Here is a 23,279-nt window from a genome sequence, read left to right as displayed (position 1 = left end):
AATGACAGTGGGAATTTAGTCATTCAAATATCTGCCAATATCATTAGATCTAACACTGATAACTTTTGGTAAGCTTTTAACATACACTTACTATAGCTGAATAAAAATAAAGACCCTGTTTTTAAAACTAGCATAATCAAAAAATAAATTCTTTGTGGTATAATTGCCTATAGTCTATAAATTTTATTACTTCTCAGGTCTCTGTGACATTAATGGTGAATGTTTTCTTATTTTTCAGGGCTTAAATCTATTTTCATGTCTTGGAAATGAAGATATATTTCTCTCTTAAAAAAAAAAAAAGCCAGCTGGGCACGGTGGCTCAGGCCTGTAATCCCAGCACTTTGGGAGGCTGAGGCGGGTGGACCACGAGGTCAGGAAATCGAGACCATCCTGGCTAACATGGTGAAACCCTATCTCTACTAAAAATACAAATAATTAGCCGGGCGTGGTGGCAGGCACCTGTAGTCCCAGCTACTTGGGAGGCTGAGGCAGGAGAAGGGCGTGAACCTGGGAGGCGGAGCTTGCAGTGAGCCGAGATCACGCCACTGCACTCTATCCAGCCTGGGCGACAGAGCGAGACTGTTTCAAAAGAGCAAAAAAAAAAGCCGATGAAATTCTTAACAGCATGTAGTCTCCAATTCAAATAGAAAATACTATAGAAAATGCTAACTTGAGTGGACCAGTTTTAATCAGCGCCAAATAATTCCAGTATAGAACTAATTTTAGAGAAAGTAAAGTATGTAAACAAAATGGTTTCTTTTGTACAATAACAACTTTTCTATTTTGAGAGCAGGTATCTAATTTGGTAACTTCACTTATTTTAATGATAGCCATGAAACAGGTAGTAAAGTAACAGATGTCACAAAATCCATGCATTTAAGCATAATCCACTTCCTCAAGTCTTCACTTTGAGTTTATTTATTCTTACTTTACAGGTAAGTCTAATAAACTTAGTAATCTGGTCTCCAAAATGAAAGCAGATCAGAAGGCACATTATGAAGGTAGAGAAGGGCTACTGCTACAGGCACACTTAAGCAAGCAGTAATAGAAATGGAAAAACGACTGTTAAAAAACAAAGACATGAAAACTAAAATGAGCACAGCAGAATGGAGCCATTTCGATTAGTCTATCAGATTATAATAAATAATGTTAATGATCATTTTGATACCAAATTAAAATACATTCATATACTATTTAAGAAGACAGTAATGCATATCAATTTTATGAAGATTTCCTTCAGAGATTATTCCAAAAAATTTTAGTGCTGAAAGAGGTTCAAGCTCTGCAGGAAACTGGGGTATCTAGAATGACTCATTCCCCAAATATTCAAGTTAGCCAGTTCTTATCAAATTAGCCATCTTTAGTCTCATACCAATAGTTCTAGAACGTAAATCTTGATGAACGGAGTTGAAGTTACATTTATAGTGCCATAAGTTTTAAATCTGTGTACTGTACTAAGAACAATGAATGAGAACTATATATTTAACATTTTTCTCAAATATACACAATTATTTATTCAAAAATGATAGTCAAATTTCTCTTATAGTTGAATTCATTAATGGAAGTCCTAGAAACATCATTATATAAACACTGAATTAGAACTTCAAATATATGGCAATCATATATTCAGCCAAGTATTTGTTTTGGCAAGTTTTTAGTAAAGAACTAAGAGGCAAACAAAAGAATGCTAAGCAGTCAAACAGGTATCACAAAGTCCATGCACTTTACTGACAGAAAAGCCCCTTAGCTCTCTTTCAGTCTACTTACTCTTATTTTAGACACAATTCTAGCAAGCTTGGCAATCTGGTTTCTCAGTCCACAGCAGATTAGAAGCAGCAAATTAGGGGCCTACTGCAGGAGGCAGGCACACAAGACAGCGGCAAAAGTGACAGCTGATTATAAGGGAAGATAGAGAAACTGTGAAAAACAGACATAACTCAAAAAAGCACACCAATGTGAGGTCATGTTGTAAAGGGGTACCTGACATATATCTCAGTAGCCCCTGAGGATGAGTTTCTGTTTATCACCCCATGATAGAAACTGATATTCCTAAAGATGACAGAAAAAGTTAAATTATATTCTATATACTCTAGACAAAGTAGAGAAGTAGTGCATTTAGTTATTAAATTATTAAAATGGATTTTAGTTAGCTGAGAAGTTAACTTAGGCAAATTAATCACCTGTCTATGATGACAGATCAATGAATTGTTACTGAATTTTTTTCTATATTTTCTCTTCTAAAATATTTGTAGCTTTATTTTCTAATTAAATGTGAACTGCATAGCTATTTTCTTGTAAGTAGAATTGGAAAAATAAATCAATCTTTAGGCCTTGTGTGGTTGTCATTCTTAGTATAATATCTACTTTAGTTCAAACAATGATTTAGCCGAGCTATAACACACTCTTATAGTATTTAACCTGTTTCTTTGGTTTGGGTATAGGAACAATATACTATGATTAAACCAAATCAGTTGAACTTTTACTCCCATATGATTTCTCATAATTTGTCAAAAAAGTTTCATATTTTACATTATTGATGGGAAGTGAAGAGTTAGTCACCAGAGTGAAATGATCTGTAAGGTCACACTCCACTGACTTACAATTTTGTGGAATGTATCAGGACTTGATTTTTTTAATGCTTTAACACTAAAAGCTTTATAACTTTTCTTATGTAAATCAGAATATTGCTATTATTTTAAGAAAACTGAGTTTTAAATGAACTTTCCTACCTGGAGGTAGACAAAGGGTAAAAATTCTGTCTTCAAGAGTGACCTAAATAGACTCTCACATGCATTCTTCCATTAAGTACTAGGTTTGTCCTGGTAAAACAAACTACAGAAACATCTGTATTAAAAACTGTCAGGAAGATACTCCTGATAAGAATCATACTGTTAAAAATCATACTGTAAAACTTAAAAAGCACAATTGTAAGTTTTCCCTGCAATGTTTTATTTTTTTCCCCAGAGGGGTTCTTCTGTATATAGGTAGCAGCTTTTTTTTTTTGAGACGGAGTCTCACTCTGTCGTCCAGGCTGGAGTGCAGTGACATGATCTTGGCTCACTGAAAGCTCTGCCTCCCAGGTTCGTGCCATTCTCCTGCCTCAGCCTCCCGAGTAGCTGGGATTATAGGCGTCTGCCACCACGCCCGGCTAATTTTTTGTATTTTTAGTAGAGATGGGGTTTCACTATGTTGCCCAGGCTGGTTTTGAACTCCTGAGCTCAGGAAATCTGCCCGCCTCGGCCTCCCAAAGTGCTGGGATTACAGGCGTGAGCCACCACGCCCGGCCAGGGTGGCAGCTTTGAAAGCTAGTCAAAAGCCTGCTAAGGGAAGTAAAATATTCTTAGAAAAGTAACAAACAAGAAAACCTACTTATATTGCATTGGTCTGTTTTTAAATACTTCCTAAGGTATTCATGGCAAGAAGAGCAAAGTCCTAGACAGAGGTTCCTAGATTTTATTGGACATAAACAATTATCTACGGCTCATTCTAAAATGACCAACTAAGAATCACTGGGAGTATGGTCTAAAATTTGCATTTTAAAAATAAGACTTTATTTTGATGTAGTTACCCCACTAATACAACCGAGAAACACTGACTTCAAATATTATGAGAGAAAATTACTCCAGGAATTTGTGCAGAGAAGATAATACTTTATCTAGAAAATATTTTAAATATTTTAAAAGATGAAAACTATACAAAAGAATAAATATTCAAATAAAGCTGCAAGATCTTTATGCCATAATTTCAATAAGTAGAGTTTTCACTGGATTATGTAACAAGTAGTGAATGAAACAGATCAGACTGAAAGACTGGAAATTCTTGATTAAAATTATTTAGTCTTTCAAAATTAAAAAGGTATCACCTTAGAGAGCACTGAATAAAACTGACACAATATTATGAAGATATTTCCCCCAAACTTTGTAGCTTTATTTTCTAATTAAGTGTGCATTGCATAGCTATTTCAACTGCATAGCTATTACAATTGTGTAATAAAAATAACATACAATAAAATAATTAAAAATTATTAAACTCTAATTCTTTCCTGTGTAAGGTTATAGGTTAAGAGAGAGATTACCAAGTTTTTCCATAATTGCCTCTTCTAAATCCAAAGAAAAAGAAATCAGTAAACTAAATAAGCGATTTAAATAAGAAAGTAAACCCTAAGTATTATTGAAGAATTTAACAGTTATAACACATAAAGATTTTTAAAATTGAAATTTAGCTATTTCTAAGTAGTAAAGCAAGGCCCAACCTAAGGTATTGCTCCTAAGAGGTTAATTATAGATAAGTTCCAGGATTTTGGCAAAAAGGCAAAATCACTTATAGTACAATAATCTCTACTATTTATATAAAGCAGAATCAAGTTTTTTCTCAGGTTAAAAAGTAAATTTCCTTAGATTCCTGAAAGAAAAAAAATCCCCTTCGGTATAAGTAAATTTACTCACTAAAAGTGATAAGTTACAGGAATTTGAATGTGTTTCTTTACTCTAAAGACAATCTAGATTCATCATGCAATTTCCTTTCTAGGACAGCAACATAAATTGAGTTATTCCTACATTTCCCCCAAATAATGTCTATAGAACTATGTACTGCATAGGAGCTACAGGTCTCAAAACTGTATACGCTGAAAATAATTACTCTTTGAAAATGCAATCACAACACAAGACAGATGAGATTGGCCAATTTGAAAAGCAGTCTCTGTTAAGAGGTAGTTTGTAAATGAAATACTAAGGAGGCAAGGATGCTTTCCAGCAGGCTGACAGGATGTTTCCTGAATCTCATTAAGGTGGACAGGGCTAGAAAACAGCAGCATTGTGACCTGTTTGTGTTAATGGTACCCAATTATCCAAGGTAAAGTGATACAAGGAACATTTTTCTGCTTGCTAAATTGGGGGTAGGGCCTTGGAGTACAAGAATCCCACTTGGACATCATCACTTTCAATTGCAGAAAGAAAGGTGAAAGTGTAATTCTAAAAAACCGTACAATGTTTTTCTTTTAAAGATCACTAGGACATCTTAAAATTAACTACTAAATATACACACGAACAAGGAAACATAAGAAATGTCATAACCCATGCACTGTTGAAACTACTTTTAGTTCCAAACCCCAGCACACATCAATTGTATCAATTAATTTTTTTATTCAGAACCTGGATCTTTGTTTTAAGACTGGTATAAACAAAAATAAAATACAAACAACTTGTTATTAACATAATAGCTGCAGTTATTAACTGCAAGAATACAGTAAAAAGGAGTCATACTAAATGTTAATGTTCTTGCAACAGAATTTTCCCAATCACCTTATGGTAGCAAATTCTGGCAAGAAATGATAATTCATTTCTTATTAAAAATACTTAAAGAATTTCCAAGATTGATCAGTTGTGCCACAAATAAAACAGCAGTTTATTCAAAAGAGCCCTTACCTTTCTCTTATTTTCCTAAAAGATCTGCCATTTACAGGTAACTACTACTTTCAGATCAGTTATTCAAACCAGGGTTCTTCCTGTAAATCCACATCTTAGCTTTATATATAGTAAACTTACACTCATATTCCCTTTCCAGTCTTGAAGCTAAACACTTTTGTAAAAGGAACAATCTAAAATCACTTCATATGAATCTTGGTTCTTACTTTTCTTCTATCTCATTTTTATTTTCTTCTATTATTTGTTCTTCCTCCTCATCACCAAAAGTCTGTTCCTGCATGGTGGTAAAGGAGAGAGATCTAGCAGCCACTTCTGCAGCAAGGCCAGCAGTGAAGGTAAAATCCGGTGACAGCTGTAGCCGTGCCAGCCTCTGCTTAATGGAGGGCTGTAATGAGTCCCTGGGAGTTGGAGGGGCAGTGGTCAGACCACTTCCATCTGCTTGCAGTTCATCTTCACTCTCACACTGGTAACACATTCTTTCTTCTGCTTCTTGGGGGAAGACTTCATTTGAAGAATTATCTGTATTTTTACCTTCTAGAGAGTTTTCACATAAATACTCAGTCCTACTTATTTCATTGTCTGATGTGGTGGATTTACTACTTTCCTCTTCAGTATCATTTTTACTGACTTTTCCCATATCTGAATTCACTGATGGTTCTGAATTACTTATGGGTTCCACTGGGTCTACAGGAGACAAGGATTTCAACACGGCTTCAAATAAAAAAAAAAAAAAAAGAAAAAAGAAAAAAAAATAACTAAGGACCTAGCAATGATTTAAACTTTTAATTCAAACTCTCAGTTTAAGTTTTTTCTTAAAAAGAACAATAAATAAATAAAAGCTAAATAAAACTTTCCAGTAAAATCAATGAAAATTTATAAATCCAGTAAACTTTGTAAGAGAGAAAATGCCTAAGAAATGAAATGAGATGGGGATTTGATGAAGGTTTTTAAGACACCTCACATATTATCTTATTTAAAATATTAAAGCAGTGGTTCTGAAAGTGTGTTCCCTGAACCAACATTATCATTTATCACCTAGGAATTTGTTAAAAATGCAAATTCTTGGGCCTGATCCCAGATCTCCTGAAATGGAAACTGGGAGTAGGGACCAGCTGTATTTTACAAGCCCTCATCTTGATTCTGATACACACTAAAGTTTGAGAACCACTGTATTAGGGAATGAGCAGCATGGTTTTCACTGATAATACGTCAGATAAAAGGCTTAAAGTAATCTAGATAATAATAATATCTTCAACATGTATACATGTATATTTACAAGTTAAAACAGCATGGAAAAAATGCAACACACAATTTAACTTACTTGCCAACCACCTCACAAGACCCTAATGAAAGTAAAGCCATAACTTCTACACATTTTGTAGTACCACAAAAAATACAAATGAAATAGTCTTCATTCAAGATCAACTATTGTACAAAATATAATACATAAATATAACATATATTCATACGGTAGAAGTTGTCCTTGCAAGGAAAATGCAGTTTTATTTAGCCCCTCTTGATGTTAGTAGGCAGTGGGTTGCTTGCTAGGCAGTCGCTCATCCCAGCATGAGGGGTTAGTACAATACAATATAGTATGAAGCATGACGGAAGGAAAAAAGTGCTTCTCGAAGAGCTGGCGTGTATTTAAAAAACGTTTTTGTAAAACGTGTCCACTTCCAGGAACCATCCCTAAGCTGCAGTAACTCCACTAGAGAAGCAGCAACAACAGAAAAAAAATGGCCACAGCAGGTTCCAGTGCAGACTTTCCCCCTCTAATTCCATGCGGACTTTACCCCTGTAGGCAGAGATGAAAACAGCTCTGGAAGATGTACTGAAATTTTTCATGGGAAAAGCATTCTATGGTATCAGCAGCTTTTTACTTATTTTCACAAACTAAAAAACAGCATTATGACCCTTTCCAATGTAAACTATATCAAAAGCACATACCTGAAAAAGAGATACATTTCTCTCATTGATAAAATCTTTTCCCATAATGTCAATAGCATAACTTTAAAGCTATATGAAGAAAACACTAAACAATAAAAAAGGATACAAGTTTATATACAATGCTATTTTCAGTCTATGTACATTCTTAGTTTATAAATCTGTTAGCTCTTAAAGGAAGCAACATATATTAGAAGTTGGTTGATATTCACAATTATTACTAATTAAATGGGGGGATATAATCTGTGTAATGAGAGGATCAACTGACCAGTGTGTTAGAATTTAAGCCTCAAGGCAGGTAGGAGGCTTTACATTTTGTTTCTTGATCCGTGTGCTAGGGATACAGCAGAGACTCTAATGTATAACAAGTACTCAATAACTACTTGTTGAATGAGTAATTTGCTGAATGAATGCTGTGGGATAATAAGGCCCCTATTTAAGAAGACTGTAATTTTGTTACAGAGACACACAAAACAAAACAAAACCTTGAACATATAGAAAACAATAGTGCCTAAAATTAATCTCTGATGTATGTAGGCTCAGTATATGAATGAACAGATTGCAGGAAATCAATCTGTTAATCATTTCCCTTCTCTGCTATATGCTTTGGGGCTCAAGACTTCCTTTATCTTTCATCACAATGTCCCTCTAGTACAAGGGTCTGTAGTGTTAGGAGAGGTGGTAGAGCTGGAGCACTCAGAGAAGAATTCATGGAGAAGGAGAGACTAGTAGAGAGGACAGCTTGGTGGAGAAGGCAGAATTTTTGGCAAAGGGGTAAGCGTGAATTCTTTTTTTTTTTTTTTTTTTTTTTTGAGAGAGTCTCACTCTGTCGCCCAGGCTGGAGTGCAGTGGCGCGATCTCGGCTCACTGCAACCTCCACCTCCCAGGTTCAGGTGATTTTCCTGCCTCAGCCTCCAGAGTAGCCGGGATTACAGGTGTGCGCTATCACACCTGGCTAATTTTTGTATTTTTGGTAGAGATGGGGTTTCTCCATGTTGGCCAGGCTGGTCTCTAACTCCTGACATCAAGTGATCCACCTACCTTGGCCTCCCAAAGTGTTGGAATTAGAGGCGTGAGCCACCGCGCTTGGCCAGCATGAAATTTTTTCATGAATAAAAATAACAAATTTGTGAACTATAGTTTAATTTGATAAACATAAGAAGACACCTATAGTAAAAACAGTAGAAAATATAATTGGATGGGTGAATTCTTATGATGAAGAGACTTGAAAACAGGAAGAAGAGTTCAGATTCAATACAATAAGGGAGAAATCACTATAGGTTTTAAGATAGAGAGCCATCATCAATGCAGTGTTGGAGAAAAATCTGGAAAGAGTTTGCAAGATAGCTTAGAAGAAAAAGATACTGAAAATGGAAGTTAGCTAAGAGGCTATTTTAATGTACGAGGATAATCTAATGAGGACCTGGGCTATAAAGGGAGCCAATAGGAAGAAAGAGGAATGATAAAACTTAGAAACGTAGATCTGGACAGGGGAGAACATAGGGCTCCTGAGAGAGAAAAAAAAAAAGAGAACTGGAGGAACTTTCCAGAAGTATAGGTAATCTATATACTTCTAGTGAGGAGGGAAAAGGAAGGCAGTTGATTTTGAGGGTCCACACAGATACTCTAAAATAGAAGGGAAGTCGTACTCTACCTACTTAGAAATCCATAGGCATTAATTCAACTAAGAATTAGCTAGGTTGATATTGTCAAGTATTAAGCTTCCCCTGATTCCTTCCCCTGTCTCCCATGAATTTTGACTTAAGAAAAGAATGGTGAGAAACAAAAAGGAATTTAAGTCTTTTGCATCACCAGCTATCCCATTCTGCTGAAATCAGAGTATGGGGAGTGTGCCCACAGGCACCCCCCTTCCCTCCCATCTACTAAAGTGCTCAAACCACTTAAATAATGCTAATGATGTGGCTCACTGGTCTAGGTTTTAATTATTTTTTTTCTTTTCTTTTCTTTTGAGATGGAGTCTCCCTCTGTTGCCCAGGCTGGAGTGCAGTGGCATGACCTCGGCTCACTGAAACCTCTGCCTCCCGGGTTCAAGTGATTCTCCTGCCTCAGCCTCTCAAGTAGCTGGGACTACAGGCACATGCCACCATGCCTGGTTAATTTTTGTATTTTTAGTAGAGACGGGGTTTCGCCATGTTGGCCAGGCTGGTCTTGAACTCCTGACCTCAAATGATCCACCCGCCTCAGCTTTCCAAAGTGCTAATATTACAGGCATGTGCTGCCACGCCTGGGCCACTTTTTTCAATGTGAACACAGTTATTAGTTTTGTGCTTCACTGAGGTATTTTAAAATATTTTAACATATGGAGAACAAAGTTGAGAATCTCAAATTCACTAAATTTGAAAATAACATTTAAAATATCCCAAATTACTCAACTCACTGTCCATTCTAAAACAAATTTACTAAAAAATTAAATAACCGATATAAAAGTGTGACTTGGTATCTCCAATATGGTTACATTCCTACTCTTTTATTAATCAGATTGATTTAGCATCTAGAAGAAAAAGTACTATGCATACTGGTGGACCCTTATAAAACCCCAAGAATTCTTCAGCTAAAACAACATTAATGGTTCAAGAAAGAGAGAGTCTCCTACACTGAAATAACCTGTTACTTTAAAGTCAGTGCTTACCATGATCACTAAATAGAAGTTGCTTCCATTTCTGCCTTTCTGCCTCTGAAGCTTTAAATCCCAGCACAGATTTTAATTCTTGGAGCACTCTCTTGGATTCTTCATGCTCACGCTTCTGTCTCTCTTTGTCTTCTTGAGACAAGTAATAAAAATCATCCTTTCTGAAATCACTATCAATATCTATATCATCTACATAAGCTTCTAATTCCTGAAAATGAATAGAAGAAAAAGCACTTTACTTGAAGCAGACAATTCTCTAGTGAGCATTCATTTACTTGCACTTACTTATCTCTGAGATTAAAAAAAAGGACTTGCATTTGGCACAGGTCATTAAAGCAGAGCTAAGAAAAGAAAAAAGTAAATATATACCTATGGATAAATTGAAATCTTCAAAAAAAAAACCTAACAGTTGATACTAGAAAGCACTGTGGATAAAAAAGTTTAACAACTTCAGTGGTTATTTTTCTACTCTGAGAACATACCATCCACTTAGTGTTACAGCCATTAGCTATATCAAAACCAATCAAAATTAGAAGGGCTGGCAGTTTAGGGATGTGGTCAGGCATGTTTGTTTTCTTGTGGTTCTTTTGGATTTCCCAGGAAGTTTGAACACTCTTCCTAGGATTAGGGAACACCCCACCTTATGGTCCTCCCTATCTCTAAGACAGAGGGTAGGATGCTTGCTTACCCAAGCAGTATACTTACAGTATAGGCTCAGGTAAATGACCTGGGATCCTCTAATCAGACGTACCAGCATCAGATCAGATTTAGAAGTCTGTGATAAAAGAAGCAGGCACCAGCTGGGCGCGGTGGCTCATGCCTGTAATCCCAGCACTTTGGGAGGCCGAGGTGGGTGGATCACGAGGTCAGGAGTTCAAGACCAGCCTGGCCAAGATGGTGACACCCTGTCTCTACTAAAAACTACAAAAATTAGCCAAGCGCGGTGGCAGGCGCCTGTAATCCCAGCTACTCAGGAGGCTGAGGCAGGAGAGTCGCTTGAACCCCGGCAGCAGAGATTGCAGTGAGTCGAGATCATGCCACTGCACTCCAGCCTGGGTCAAAGAGTGAGACTCGGTCTCGAAAAAAAATAAAAAAGACGCAGGCACCAGGATGTTGCAGATATGTTTCTTGAGGTAGCACTTTTGGAGGTAATTTTTACTATTCAGCATTGATGGAGCAAGAGGCAATATCTCCACTCATTAACTTAGCAATGATATCTCCATTGCAACAGTTCTTTTGAGTGATTCGGTTGTTTACCCTAGCCTCATTCAAGCCTGCTTATCTGGCTCTCTGAAATATTCTGTAAGCTACCTAAAAGTTTAAATAAAGTGTCTGTTAAACTAACTAGGGTTGGTTTCCATTTGCAATTAAGAATACTGAATAGTAACTTGTTATTCAATATACATGAAAAAAAAAATAATGAGTAGATAATATGACCTAAGGAAAAGAGGTTTTTCTTAGAATGAACAAAAGTAATCTTTGTTAATATCCAATGCGATTATCAAAAATTTGTTTTTAAAAGTAAGGTATATCAGTACATGCAGTCAAGTGCACAGGATTTTTACATATGCACACATACCAGTAACTGCTACTCAGATCAGGATAAAACCATTTCCAGCATCCCAAAAGGTAGCTCTGTACTAATTTTCAATGTGTTCAATCACTTTTGAAAGCCACTCAGATATGGACAATTAGCTATAAATAACAACCAAAAAAAAGTCTGCTGGCGGATTCAATGAATTTAGAGTTAAGCACTAAGAATTAATGATTTGATATAAATTCAATAAATTATGCTGTAATTTTGAAGCTCATTAGAAACATAAATCCAACAAGGGAAAGAACAGTAGTTTTCACCCTTACCTGCTCCTCTGGGATTGGATCTTTGTCTGCAATGTGTAGAGTAGGCTGCTTCAAAGGTACTACTGTACAATGTGGGTTTTCACATGCTATTTCAGGCTTGCCTTTAAAAAATGGGAGTAGGTGGGAATAAAGATAAGAAACAGACCACACAGAAACGAGTGAACATCTAATTAAAAATATCCTTGGGGCCAGGTGTGGTTGCTCATGCCTGTAATCCCAGCACTTTGGGAGGCTGAGGTGGAAGGATAGCTTGAGCCCAGGAGTTCAAGACCAGCCTGGAAACAAAGTAAGACCCTGTAGCTACAAAAACTAAAAAAGAAATCAGCTGGGCATGGTGGTGCACACCTGTAGTCCCAGCTACTTGGGAGGCTGAGGTGGGAGGATCGCTTGAGCTGGGGAGATCAAGGCTACAGTGAGCAGTGATCACGCCACTGCACTCCAGCCTGGGCAACAGAGCTAGATCCTGTCTCCCCGCCAAAAAAATCCTTGGTACTAATACTTTGTCAATTTCATAGTCCAACTTGTTCTAATAATTTTTTATTTATAAAAAAATAAAGATATTAAAATGAAAAACAATAAATTAGTAGATTTACAACTTAACTTTAAGTCTTTAAACTCTGGGAGAAGAGGACCTGCCCTTCTCTCTTCACCTCACCACAGTATCTGGTACACACCAGGTACTCTATAAATACTTGTTGAACAAAATATTATCATTCACAGCATAGGAACAGTCTTAAGACAGACCATCACTCTTCTTCACAAAATACAAACTTCAATCTTACCCTGAGGCTATTTTAACTCTCAAAAGTTGGAATTGGAAATGAGTTCACAAGTAAATATCTTTACAAGAACACCCAAGTGAGTTTAACTTTGATTAATTCTTAAAATTTGTGTTTGGTATTTACTGACAGGGTTACTTAGTCTCATATCCGGCTGGCTACCATTCATCATTGCCTTTCTACTTATAAAAAAAGAAGTATAGTTTAAACTTCTTGATTTTTACTTTTCAAAAGTAACAATAGTTAAATGGTTTTAAAAAAGAAGTATTTTGGAAATGTTACAAAAAAATAACTGGTTAGTTTGTAGGAAAGATGGCAGAATGATTAATAAATTAATAGGAAGCACTAATGAGAGACAGAATAGCATAGTGGCTAAGAGCTATAGAGTTAGTCACACCTGGGTTAAATCCCAGCTCTTGCTGCTTTCTAGTTTAAATTACAGTTAACTGGCCAGGCACAGTGGCTCACGCCTGTAATCCTAGTACTTTGTGAGGCCAAGGCAGGAAGATCACGAGGTCAGGAGTTCAAGACCAGCCTGACCAACATGGTGAAATCCCGTCTCTACTAAAAATAGAAAAATTAGCCGAGCATGGTGGTATGTACCTGTAATCCCAGCTACTCAGGAAGCTGAGGCAGGAGAATTGCTTGAACCCAGGAGGCAGAGGTTGCAGTGAGCTGAGACTGTGCCATTACACTCCAGCCTGGGCAACAGAGAGAGACTCGTCTCAAAAAAAAAAAAAAAAAAAAAGCAAGAAAGAAAAAGAAAAGGCCAGATGCAGTGGCTCACGCCTGTAATCCCAGCACTTTGGGAGGCCAAGGTGGGTGGATCATGAGGTCAGGAGTTCGAGACCAGCCTGGCTAATATGGTGAAACCCCGTCTTTAATAAAAATACAAAAATTAGCTGGGTATGGTGGCGTGCGCCTGTAGTCCCAGGTATTCGGGAGGCTGAGGCAGGAGAATTGCTTGAATCTGGGAGGCGGAGGTTGCAATGAGGCGAGATCATGCCACTGCACTCCAGCCTGGGCGACAGAACGAGACTCTGTCCCCTCAAAATAAATAAATAAATAAATAATTAGTTATCTGTAGAACAGTGGTGAAAATAATAGTACTATCTTGTAAGATTAAAAAATACATGAAAAGTGCTTAAAACAATGCCTGCTACAGATTACATGCTGAAAAACTGCTATTATTGCCTAATTAGCAGAACACAGATTTCATTATGTCAATGCTGACACCACAGATTGAGCTCTTTGAATGAAAAGAAAAAAAAAATCCGTAAGACTATTAATAGCAATAAACAAGTACATTAAACAGTGTGCTGGTAATCCAGCTCTCAAACAAAACAAAACACCCAATTTGCAGCACTTCCTGATTTCCAGTTCCCATGGTGTAAATGCACCTACTGTGACCAATTCTAAGCTACCAATGATGTTAAACTGACTCACAAATTTCTGAATATTTAACAACCTTTGGAGAGCTAGCTCCAGCATGCAATTCATTTAACAAAAATCTAGCAAGAGGACGGGTGTAGTGGCTCCTCAAGCCTGTAATCCCAGCACTTTGGGAGGGCAATACGGGCTGATCGCTTGAGGTTAGGAGTTGGAGCCCAGCCTGGCCAACATGGCGAAAACCCATCTCTACCAAAAAACACAAAAACTAGCTGGGCATGGTGGTACACGGCTGTAATTCCAGCTATTCGAGAGGCTGAGGCAACATGATCATTTGAACCCGGGAGGTAGAGCTTGCAGTGAGCTGAAATTGCGCCGATGCACTCCACACTCCAGCCTGCACGACACAGTGAGACTCTTTCTCAAAAAACAAACAAACAAACACACACAAAAAGCCTAAAAAATTTTTAAAAACCCACCAGATTTTTAATTACATGCTTGCAGTAATAGCTTTTACAAACAGCACAGAAGGTTATAAAGTGAAAAAAGCTCCCTGATGACCTTATCCCTCAATTCTACTGTCTGAAAGCAGGGGCTTGCCAAATCTGTCCCACTGCCTGTTCTTGTAAATAAATTTTTCCTAGAACACAGCCACACTCATTTAAGTATAGTCTATGGGTGCTTTCACACTACAACAGCAGAGTAAAGTAGCTGTAACAGACACACCATATGGCCTGCAAGGCAGAAAATCTTTAGAGAAAAAAGTTGCAGACCCTTATCTCAGAGCAATACTTCTCAAATTTCTCAGACTTTAATGTGGATACAAATTACCAGATCTTATTAAAATACAGGCAGATTTAAAGTCAGGGGTGCATTTGTAATAAGCTCTCATGTGATGCTTATATGCTAGTCTGGGGATCACTCTGAGTAACAAGGCCCTAGAGGTAATAAATGTGAAGTGTTTTAAAATGATGTGACACACATACATACACATGTGCATACACATATATTTTTGAGACAGGGTCTCACTGTATCACCAAAGGTGGAGCTCAGTTGTGCAATCATCGCTCACTGCAGCCTCGACCTCCTGGGCTCAATCAATCATTCCACCTCAGCCTCCCGAGTAACTTTTTTTTTGTAGAGATGGGGTTTTGCCATGTTGCCCAGGCTGGTCTCAAACTACTGGGTTCAAGTGATCCTCCCTCCTTGGCCTCCCAAAGTGCTGAGATTATAGGCATGAGCCACTGCACCTAGCCTGTGATATTTTTAACAATGGGAAACTGTTATTAACTGGAGATTCTTTTCTATGGCAATCCTCGAGTAATGCCAAAGTTATAACCTATTCTCAATGATTTCCTGCGCTTACCACAATATATATGTAGATATATATGTGTATATACGCATGAGTGTGTACATACATTTTTATATAAATTCTATATAAAATATGGAATGATTCATGAATTTGTACATTGTCCTTACACAAAGGACATGTTAATTTTCTCTGTATCATTCTAATTTTAATACATGTGCTGCCAAAGCCAAGTACCCTAATCTTGGTTTCTAAATGCCATTCTCCATTAAAAGGTTTTACAAGCCATTCCTCCCTCCATCTCCAGTTCCTTGCAACTACTGATATGTTTTCTGTTCCTTCGCCAACTAAGAGTGCCTCATAAGTGGAATAACATTGTATGTAGTGGTTTGAATGTGACATCTTTCACTTGGCATAATGTATCAGAGATTCATTTATCGTATTGTATGCATTGGTAGTTCACTTTTTTTTGTTGCTGAGTAGTATTTCACTGTATGGATGGATGTAACAGCTTAGTCACATCCCAAAGCCTAGCTGCTTCTAGTTTTTAGTTTATGAACAACATATTTATGTATAGGTTTTTGTATGAACACTAAGTTTTTACATTTCTTGGTTAAATATGTAGGAATGATACTACTGGGTCATATGGTATATGCATTCATAGTGGTTAAAATTTTGATGAAGAAACCATATTTATAAAACCTCAGAGTATTTCTTTACAAAATAATTATCATGAAAGACTTTAAGGAAAAGGAGAATAAAGAGCATGACAACTGAACACCATACACAATCTAGGTCTAGACATATAAAAAATATTGGGACAATCAGGGAAATCTGAATGAGTTCTGTGGATAAAATGGTTGGTGTTCATTTTCTGATTTTGATGGTATACTGTGGGTACATAGAAGAATGTTCCTGCTTTACAAAAATATTTCAGACGTAATGGGGTTTCAAGTCTACAACTTACTCTCAAATGGTTCAGAGTAACACCACCATCAAAAGAATGACACACATATACAGATACATAGAAAGATAAGGCAATTGTGGCAGAATGTCAACAACTAGGGAATATTGATGAAGGAGACTTTCAACTATTGCAACTTCTCTGTACGTTTGAAATGATTTCAAAATAAGACCTTTTTAAAAAAAGATATGGCTAAAGTACCTGCTTCTTAAAATATTCAAATGAACATTTTAAAAATTTAAACCTGTGTAGTCATGGCCACTGTGAATTTTTTAGTGTGAAAAGTTTGCGAACTATTTGTGTCTTAATCCATATCATTATTACCTATGAACAAAAGCCACACATACAGAAAATAATTAGAAAATGGCTTAATTATCTACCTAATGAGGTGAAGAAAGTTTTCACAGTAATGGTTAACAATAACAGGTAAGTGTTAGACTAAGATTCAACATCTCAGAGTGTGCTAAAGGAGGGGTGAATGGGATGCATCTTTCTTTTTTTTTTTTTTTTTGAGACGGAGTCTCGCTCTGTCGCCCAGGCTGGAGTGCAGTGGTGCGATCTTGGCTCACTGCAACTCCGCCTCCTGGGTGCACGCTATTCTCCTGCCTCAGCCTCCCGAGTAGCTGGGACCACAGGTGCCCGCCACCATGCCCGGCTAATTTTTTGTATTTTTAGTAGACACAGGGTTTCACTGTGTTAGCCAGGATGGTCTCGATCTCCTGACCTCATGATCCACCTGCCTCGGCCTCCCAAAGTGCTGGGATTACAGGCGTGAGCCATCATGCCCCGCCTTTTTTTTTTTTTTAACAGTGTCTTGCTCTGTTGCCCAGGCTGGAGTACAGCAGTGGCGTGATCATAGCTCACTGCAGCCTCAAACTCTTGGGCTTAAGCAATCCTCCTGCCTCAGCCTCCTGAGTAACTGGGCACTCAGCCACTCCTGTCACCATGCCTGGCCAGGATGCATCTTTTAACAACCAAAGGTCTTCTGAGTGTTTCTGTTTGTCGAAAATGTACACAGAAGCTCTAGATGTCATATCAGAAAGTTTAATATGCATAAGTATTTGCATATATCAGAGTTTCTTGGTAGATTTATGCTTTGGAGAAAAAATTATTCACAGTTTACATCTGAGATATTAAGAAAACCTTCGGGTAATAAATCAGTAATTAGCATGTTAATATTTCCTTTGGAGAAAGTGAATACTTTTACTATCTAAGGATTTGTTCAAGCTTGTTTAAGACATTAAATAAATTATTACAAATTTAGCTGTAAACACAAAAATAACAGGATGGTAAAGCATTCATTATCTTTAGCAGCAATGCAAATTCTATGCCTAAGTCTGAGTAGCCTCATAATAAAGATCCAAGAGATAAATATGGTACTGGTTTGCAGCACAGTTTTCAAAAACTGATGTGCCAAAAATTGAAAAATGAAATCAGTGAGGTAAAAACAAGCATAAAATCGGAGTCACATAAAAGCAGCTTAGTGGAAAAATCTCAAGACTATTTTTTTTTTTAACTTAGTAGCACAAAGCATCTGATATATTATTAAATAATGACACAATGTGTTTAGATCTTAGTACTAAATATGCAGTGCCACCAATTATATCATTTGTATATTATTTTTGAATGACTGAAGAAAGTATTTTATCTTAAAAGAAAAACTCAAGTTCCTAGCCCCAGACTATCCAACTCATTCTTTTATTATCCTAACTGAAAAAGAGTTTCTGGAAGTTCTAATAATAGAAAAATACTATCAAAATTTATTCTCTCATTTCAGTTTTTTTAAAAAAGAGATATGATTCACTGAACTTTCAAATCATATTCATTTTTAATTTATAAAATGAGAGTCAAGAATTGTATTCAGTGTCACTTTGTACATATAAATTCAACATTAAAAAAAAGTAAACTAAGAAATTTTGAAGCTAGTTTCATCATGAAGACAAGAAGTCCACCTAATAAAATCCTACCAGAGTGGAATAAGCATGTCTGTTAAGCATATGGCAAAGAAATCTCTCACAGGTACCTTTTTTATCCGTATTTCTTCGTAGCAGTTTGTCGATCTGAGAAATGGCCTCTTCCCAGCAATTGTTGCTTGCTTGAACGTGGGGCTGAATCAACTTTAATTTCTGTTCTAGGATGGGATAAGCCTCTGACACTAGTTCTTGTGTTTCTTTAGTACAAACAAGCTTTTCAAGTTCATCTTCAAGAATTATTACCCTGAGTCATAAAGAAAAACAGAAACAGATTTCTATAATATGAAATGAAAAATTTATAATTTACAAGGCTTATTTTAAAATAAGCTTAAATCCCAGCACTTTGGGAGGCCAAGGCGGGTGAATGGCTTGAGCTCAGGAGTTCAAAACCAGCTTGGGCAACATAGTGAAACCCCCTTTTCACCAAAAATACAAAAAATTAGCCGGGTGTGGAAGCATGTGCCTAAGGATGAGGTGGGAGGACTGCTTGAGCCTGGGAGGTAGAGGCTGCAGTGAGCCTCGATAGTGCTACTGCACTTCAGCCTGGAGGATGGAGTGAAACCCCACCTCAATTTAAAAAAAAAAAAAAGAAAGAAAAAAGGCTTATAATAAGATGAAAAAAGTTCTGGAGTTGGACAGTGATATGGCTGCACAACAATGTGTATACACTTAATGCCACTGAACTGTACATTTAAAAATGATTAAATGATAAATTTTGTTATATATACTTTGCCATAATTTTTTAAAAAGCTTATAAAGAGTATTAAATATTTATTCAACAAATATTTCTTGCATACATACTAGGCATTTTATGGGCTAAAAAGAAAAAAATAAGCTCATCTGCTATTTATAAGAAATAACAAATGATATTACACATATATGTAAGTAAAATATAACATCCACCCCTCACACTCCTCCCTACCCTCACTTCCCCTGCCAACAACAGCTCCCTGGCTGCCCCCCCACTCGGATGTGGCTCGAGCTGGTGACACACAAGACTAGAGACACCACAGACCCACGACCCGGAGCAGCTTGGAGGCAGTGAATAATAACTCTTCATGTCTGCAATAACAAATGGCCTCCAACAAAACCACGTTGCAAAAAATGGGAAAGAAACAGAATGGAAAAGTTAAAAAGTTGAAGAGGCAGAGCCTGATGAATTTGTGGTGGAAAATGTACTAGATCCACATGTAGGGAATGGGAAAGTGGAATATTTCCTGAAGGGATTTACAGATGCTGACAATACTTGGGAACCTGAAGAAAATTTAGATTGTCCAGAGTTAACTGAAGCATTTCTTAATTCTCAAAAAGCTGTGAAGAAAAAGATGGTACAAAAAGAAAATCTTTATCTGACAGTGAATCTGATGAAGCAAATCAAAGAAGAAAAGAGATGCTGTTGACAAACCAAGAGGATTTGCCAGAGGTCTTGATACTGAGAGAATAATTGGTGCCACAGACGGCAGTGAAGAATTGATGTTGCTCATGAAATGGAAGGACTCAGATGAGGCAGACTTGGTGCTGGCACAAAAGGCAAATATGAAGTGTCCTCAAATTGTAACTGCTTTTTACGAAGAAAGACTAACTTGGCATTCTTGTCCATAAGATAAAGCCCAATTATTGTTCACATTGTATGTGTGTGTGTATATAGACACATGTATACACACATACACACACACACACGCACACACACATACATATAAAATTTGCGGTTGGGCGTGGTGGCTCACATCTGTAATCCCAGCACTTTGGGAGGCCAAGGCTGGTGGATCACCTGAGGTCGGGAGTTTGAGACCAGCCTGGCCAACATGGTGAAACCCCGTCTCTACAAAAATACAAAAATTAGCTGGGCGTGGTGGCAGGTGCCTGTAATCCCAGCTACTCAGGAGGCCGAGGCAGGAGAATCGCTTGAACCTGGGAGGCAGAGGTTGAAGTGAGCCGAGATCACGCCACTACACTCCAGCCTGGGCAACAGAGTACCAGGCTCTGTCTCAAAAAAAAAAAAAAAAAAAAAGGGCGGAGGGGAGCATCTTGGTTTTTTATTTACTAGTGTGACAAAATAACTACATTCTAATGAAAATCAAGTTTGATATGCTCATTTTGAAAGTAGTGTTGGGTTTTTCTTTTTTGTATCAATAGCACTGGTTACTCTGAATAAATAAAAGCTTTCTGTAGTTGCTTCCTTTATCAGAAAAGAAAAAGACTACAATATCATAAATAATTAGAACTATTATTTTATTTCCATTTTACAGATAATAAGGAATTAGGCCCAGAGAGTTGGGGAAACTTGCCTAGAGTCAGAAAGCTAGTAAGATGTAAAACTGGGCTGAATACAGGCACAAAAGGATAATACCATAGAGAGACAGATAGTGTGATGAGAAATCAGAAGAAGGGAAAATTACAACCAACTGTAAGGACAGATGGCGAACAACTAAGGACGAGGTATTTTTGAGGTAGCATTGAAGGGATGGATAAAATTTGGGCCCATATACAAAAGGTGAGGAACGTTGTTCTTTTTATTTATTTATTTTTTTTGAGACAGGGTCTCACTCTATCACCCAGGCTAGTGCAGTAGTGTGATTTCGGCTCACTGCAACCTCAACCTCCAGGGGTCAGGTGATCCTCCCACCTCAGCCTCCCAAGTAGCTGGGACTACAGGTATGTACCACCACGACTGGCTAATTTTTGTATTTTTTTTGTAGAGATAAGGGTTCACCATGTTGCTCATCTCAGCTACTGGGCTCCAGCAATCTGCTCTACTCGGCCTCCCAAAGTATGAGGATTATAGGCATTAGCCATTGTGCCTGGCCAGAAGCTTGTTCTATTAGATTGGTGCAAAAGTAATTGAGGTTTTTGCCGTTACTTTTTTTTTTTTTTTGAGACAGAGTCTCGCTCTGTCGCCCAGGCTGGAGTGCAGTGGCACAATCTTGGCTCACTGCAAGCTCCGCTTCTCGGGTTCACACCATTCTCCTGCCTCAGCCTCCCAAGTAGCTGGGACTACAGGTGCCCGCCACCATGCCCAGCTAATTTTTCTGTATTTTTAGTAGAGACGGGGTTTCACCATGTTAGCCAGGACGGTATCAATCTCCTGACCTCGTGATTCGCCCACCTCAGCCTCCCAAAGTGCTGGGATTACAGGCATGAGCCACCTCGCCTGGCCTGCCATTACTTTTAATGGCAAAACTGCAATTACTTTTGCACTAACCTATAAAAGGACCATGGGAAAAGGCATTTATATAGTTTGGCTGGACTGAAGGAAAGGAATGAGAAATAAAGATAGAAACAGAGTGTAGTCAAGTTATGACAAACACTTCTATAGTATGTTTTGTAAAGACTTTAGTCTGAGCTGCTATGACTCCGAAACAAGTCAAGATTTTCAGTGAAGTGACAAGGCAAATATAAGCCTCAGCAACATTAATCTGGCCATACACACCCTGAAGGTGGGGAGAACAGTTAGAGATTAACGCCTTAGTGTAGGGAAGGGACAATATGGTCCCACACCGAGGCCCTGAGAGTGGGAACAGCAAAGGAGACAAAGGGGAGAGGTGTGAAACACAAAAAGAGCATTCTAAAATATGAAACACGAAACAATTATTTAGTTAACAATTTTAAAAGTTGTATGTAGCAGCACTACAGAGCAAATTGGATATGATGGTTTGTGACTGGTGTATTTTCTAGTGAAAATACTTAGAAAGGAGAGACATTAGCATATATGGAGTATTCCACTTTAAAACAGGACAAAAACTTCCTATGCATAACCCACAATTCCTACCCATGGTAAAAGCTCCTCTTTTTTGTGTTCATATCTACCTTGTGTAGCACGCTTTCTTCCCTGAGCCATCTTCCCTCACTCTAATGCATTCTAATATGTGCCGTATATTTCTGATTCTATTGCCAAAACTTACTTCTTCAGAGACTCTGGCTTTTGCCTACAACCTGTCCACTGAAATCTTATTTTCCTTTGAGGACAATTCAACCTTTGCCACCCAGTCAAGTGGAGATGGCCTTATTGGCCAGTTCCCTGTAGGAGGCAGGGCTAAGAAACTGGTTAGCATTTACCTGCTTTCTTAGAATAGCAGATATAGACTACTGGAATACCCTGAGTTCATAGTGTCTTCATTTTTCTTATGCCATAATCTTTTTTTTTTTTTTTTTTTTTGAGACGGAGTCTCGCTCTGTGGCCCAGGCTGGAGTGCAGTGGCCGGATCTCAGCTCACTGCAAGCTCCGCCTCCTGGGTTTACGCCATTCTCCTGCCTCAGCCTCCCGAGTAGCTGGGACTACAGGCACCCGCCACCTCGCCCGGCTAGTTTTTTGTATTGTTTTTAGTAGAGACGGGGTTTCACCATGTTAGCCAGGATGGTCTCGATCTCCTGACCTTGTGATCTGCCCGTCTTGGCTTCCCAAAGTGCTGGGATTACAGGCTTGAGCCACCACGCCCGGCCATGCCATAATCTTTATATCAGCCTTATATCAAGCCCATCTCAGGCCTTGAACTGATGGGTAAAAACTTAGCTTCTCAAAATGTCCTTCTGACTTTAAGTTCCTATCCTTGTATCTCTTATCCTCCCTAATTCCAGTGAAACTAGCCTTTTGATTTTGCTGATATGTCAGTCCTTTTGACCCATTTTTATTTACATAATTAAATGCTGCCTTCCCCATTCCACTTCTTGCCTTGTATCCCAGGGTCAAGTACACCAACTACAATCTTGTCAGCTCTTTAAATTCCTAGGACCTTCTTGATTACCAACACAACATGAACTCAACCATTCATTTGATCCAGTCCTACATGATGAATATTTAACTGTTACAGAAAAATTTCACTGGAAATGACTGTATTCAATTAAATGCCTTGATTCAATTTTTAAACTTGAAAACTTCGTAGAAATATGTGAAAATAGTATTTTCAGCTGAAGGTATACCGAAGTGGGACATAAAAATTTAGAAATTAAGGTAGAGTACCAACAATTTCATGCAAGGCAGGAAATGAACA

The 23,279-nt window shown here is 37.8% G+C and overlaps 1 protein-coding gene, 1 non-coding gene and 1 pseudogene across 7 annotated transcripts in view; 1 reads left to right on the top strand and 2 right to left on the bottom strand.

The window, feature by feature from the left end:
- Positions 1-5,121: 5,121 nt before the first annotated feature.
- Positions 5,122-23,279, bottom strand: part of VEZT (vezatin, adherens junctions transmembrane protein) — an 80,562-nt gene continuing 62,404 nt past the window's right edge. For all 6 annotated transcript variants that reach the window (XM_025401332.1, XM_025401334.1, XM_025401336.1 and 3 more), the window contains 4 exons: positions 18,342-18,535; positions 11,878-11,978; positions 10,018-10,225; positions 5,122-6,134 (listed from right to left, as the gene is read on the bottom strand). In XM_025401332.1, the coding sequence (XP_025257117.1) occupies positions 5,626-6,134; positions 10,018-10,225; positions 11,878-11,978; positions 18,342-18,535 (1,012 nt within the window). In that variant the 3' untranslated portion in view covers positions 5,122-5,625. The remainder of the gene's footprint in view (positions 6,135-10,017; positions 10,226-11,877; positions 11,979-18,341; positions 18,536-23,279) is intronic.
- Positions 15,484-15,591, bottom strand: LOC112635642. Its single transcript, XR_003121986.1, has one exon. It is a non-coding gene; the product is annotated as a U6 spliceosomal RNA (small nuclear RNA).
- On the top strand, positions 19,366-23,018 carry LOC112634173 (annotated as a pseudogene).

The sequence above is a fragment of the Theropithecus gelada genome, chromosome 11 (assembly GCF_003255815.1).
Source record: "Theropithecus gelada isolate Dixy chromosome 11, Tgel_1.0, whole genome shotgun sequence".
Lineage (NCBI taxonomy): Eukaryota > Metazoa > Chordata > Mammalia > Primates > Cercopithecidae > Theropithecus > Theropithecus gelada.
This window is presented reverse-complemented; position numbering and strand designations above follow the sequence as displayed.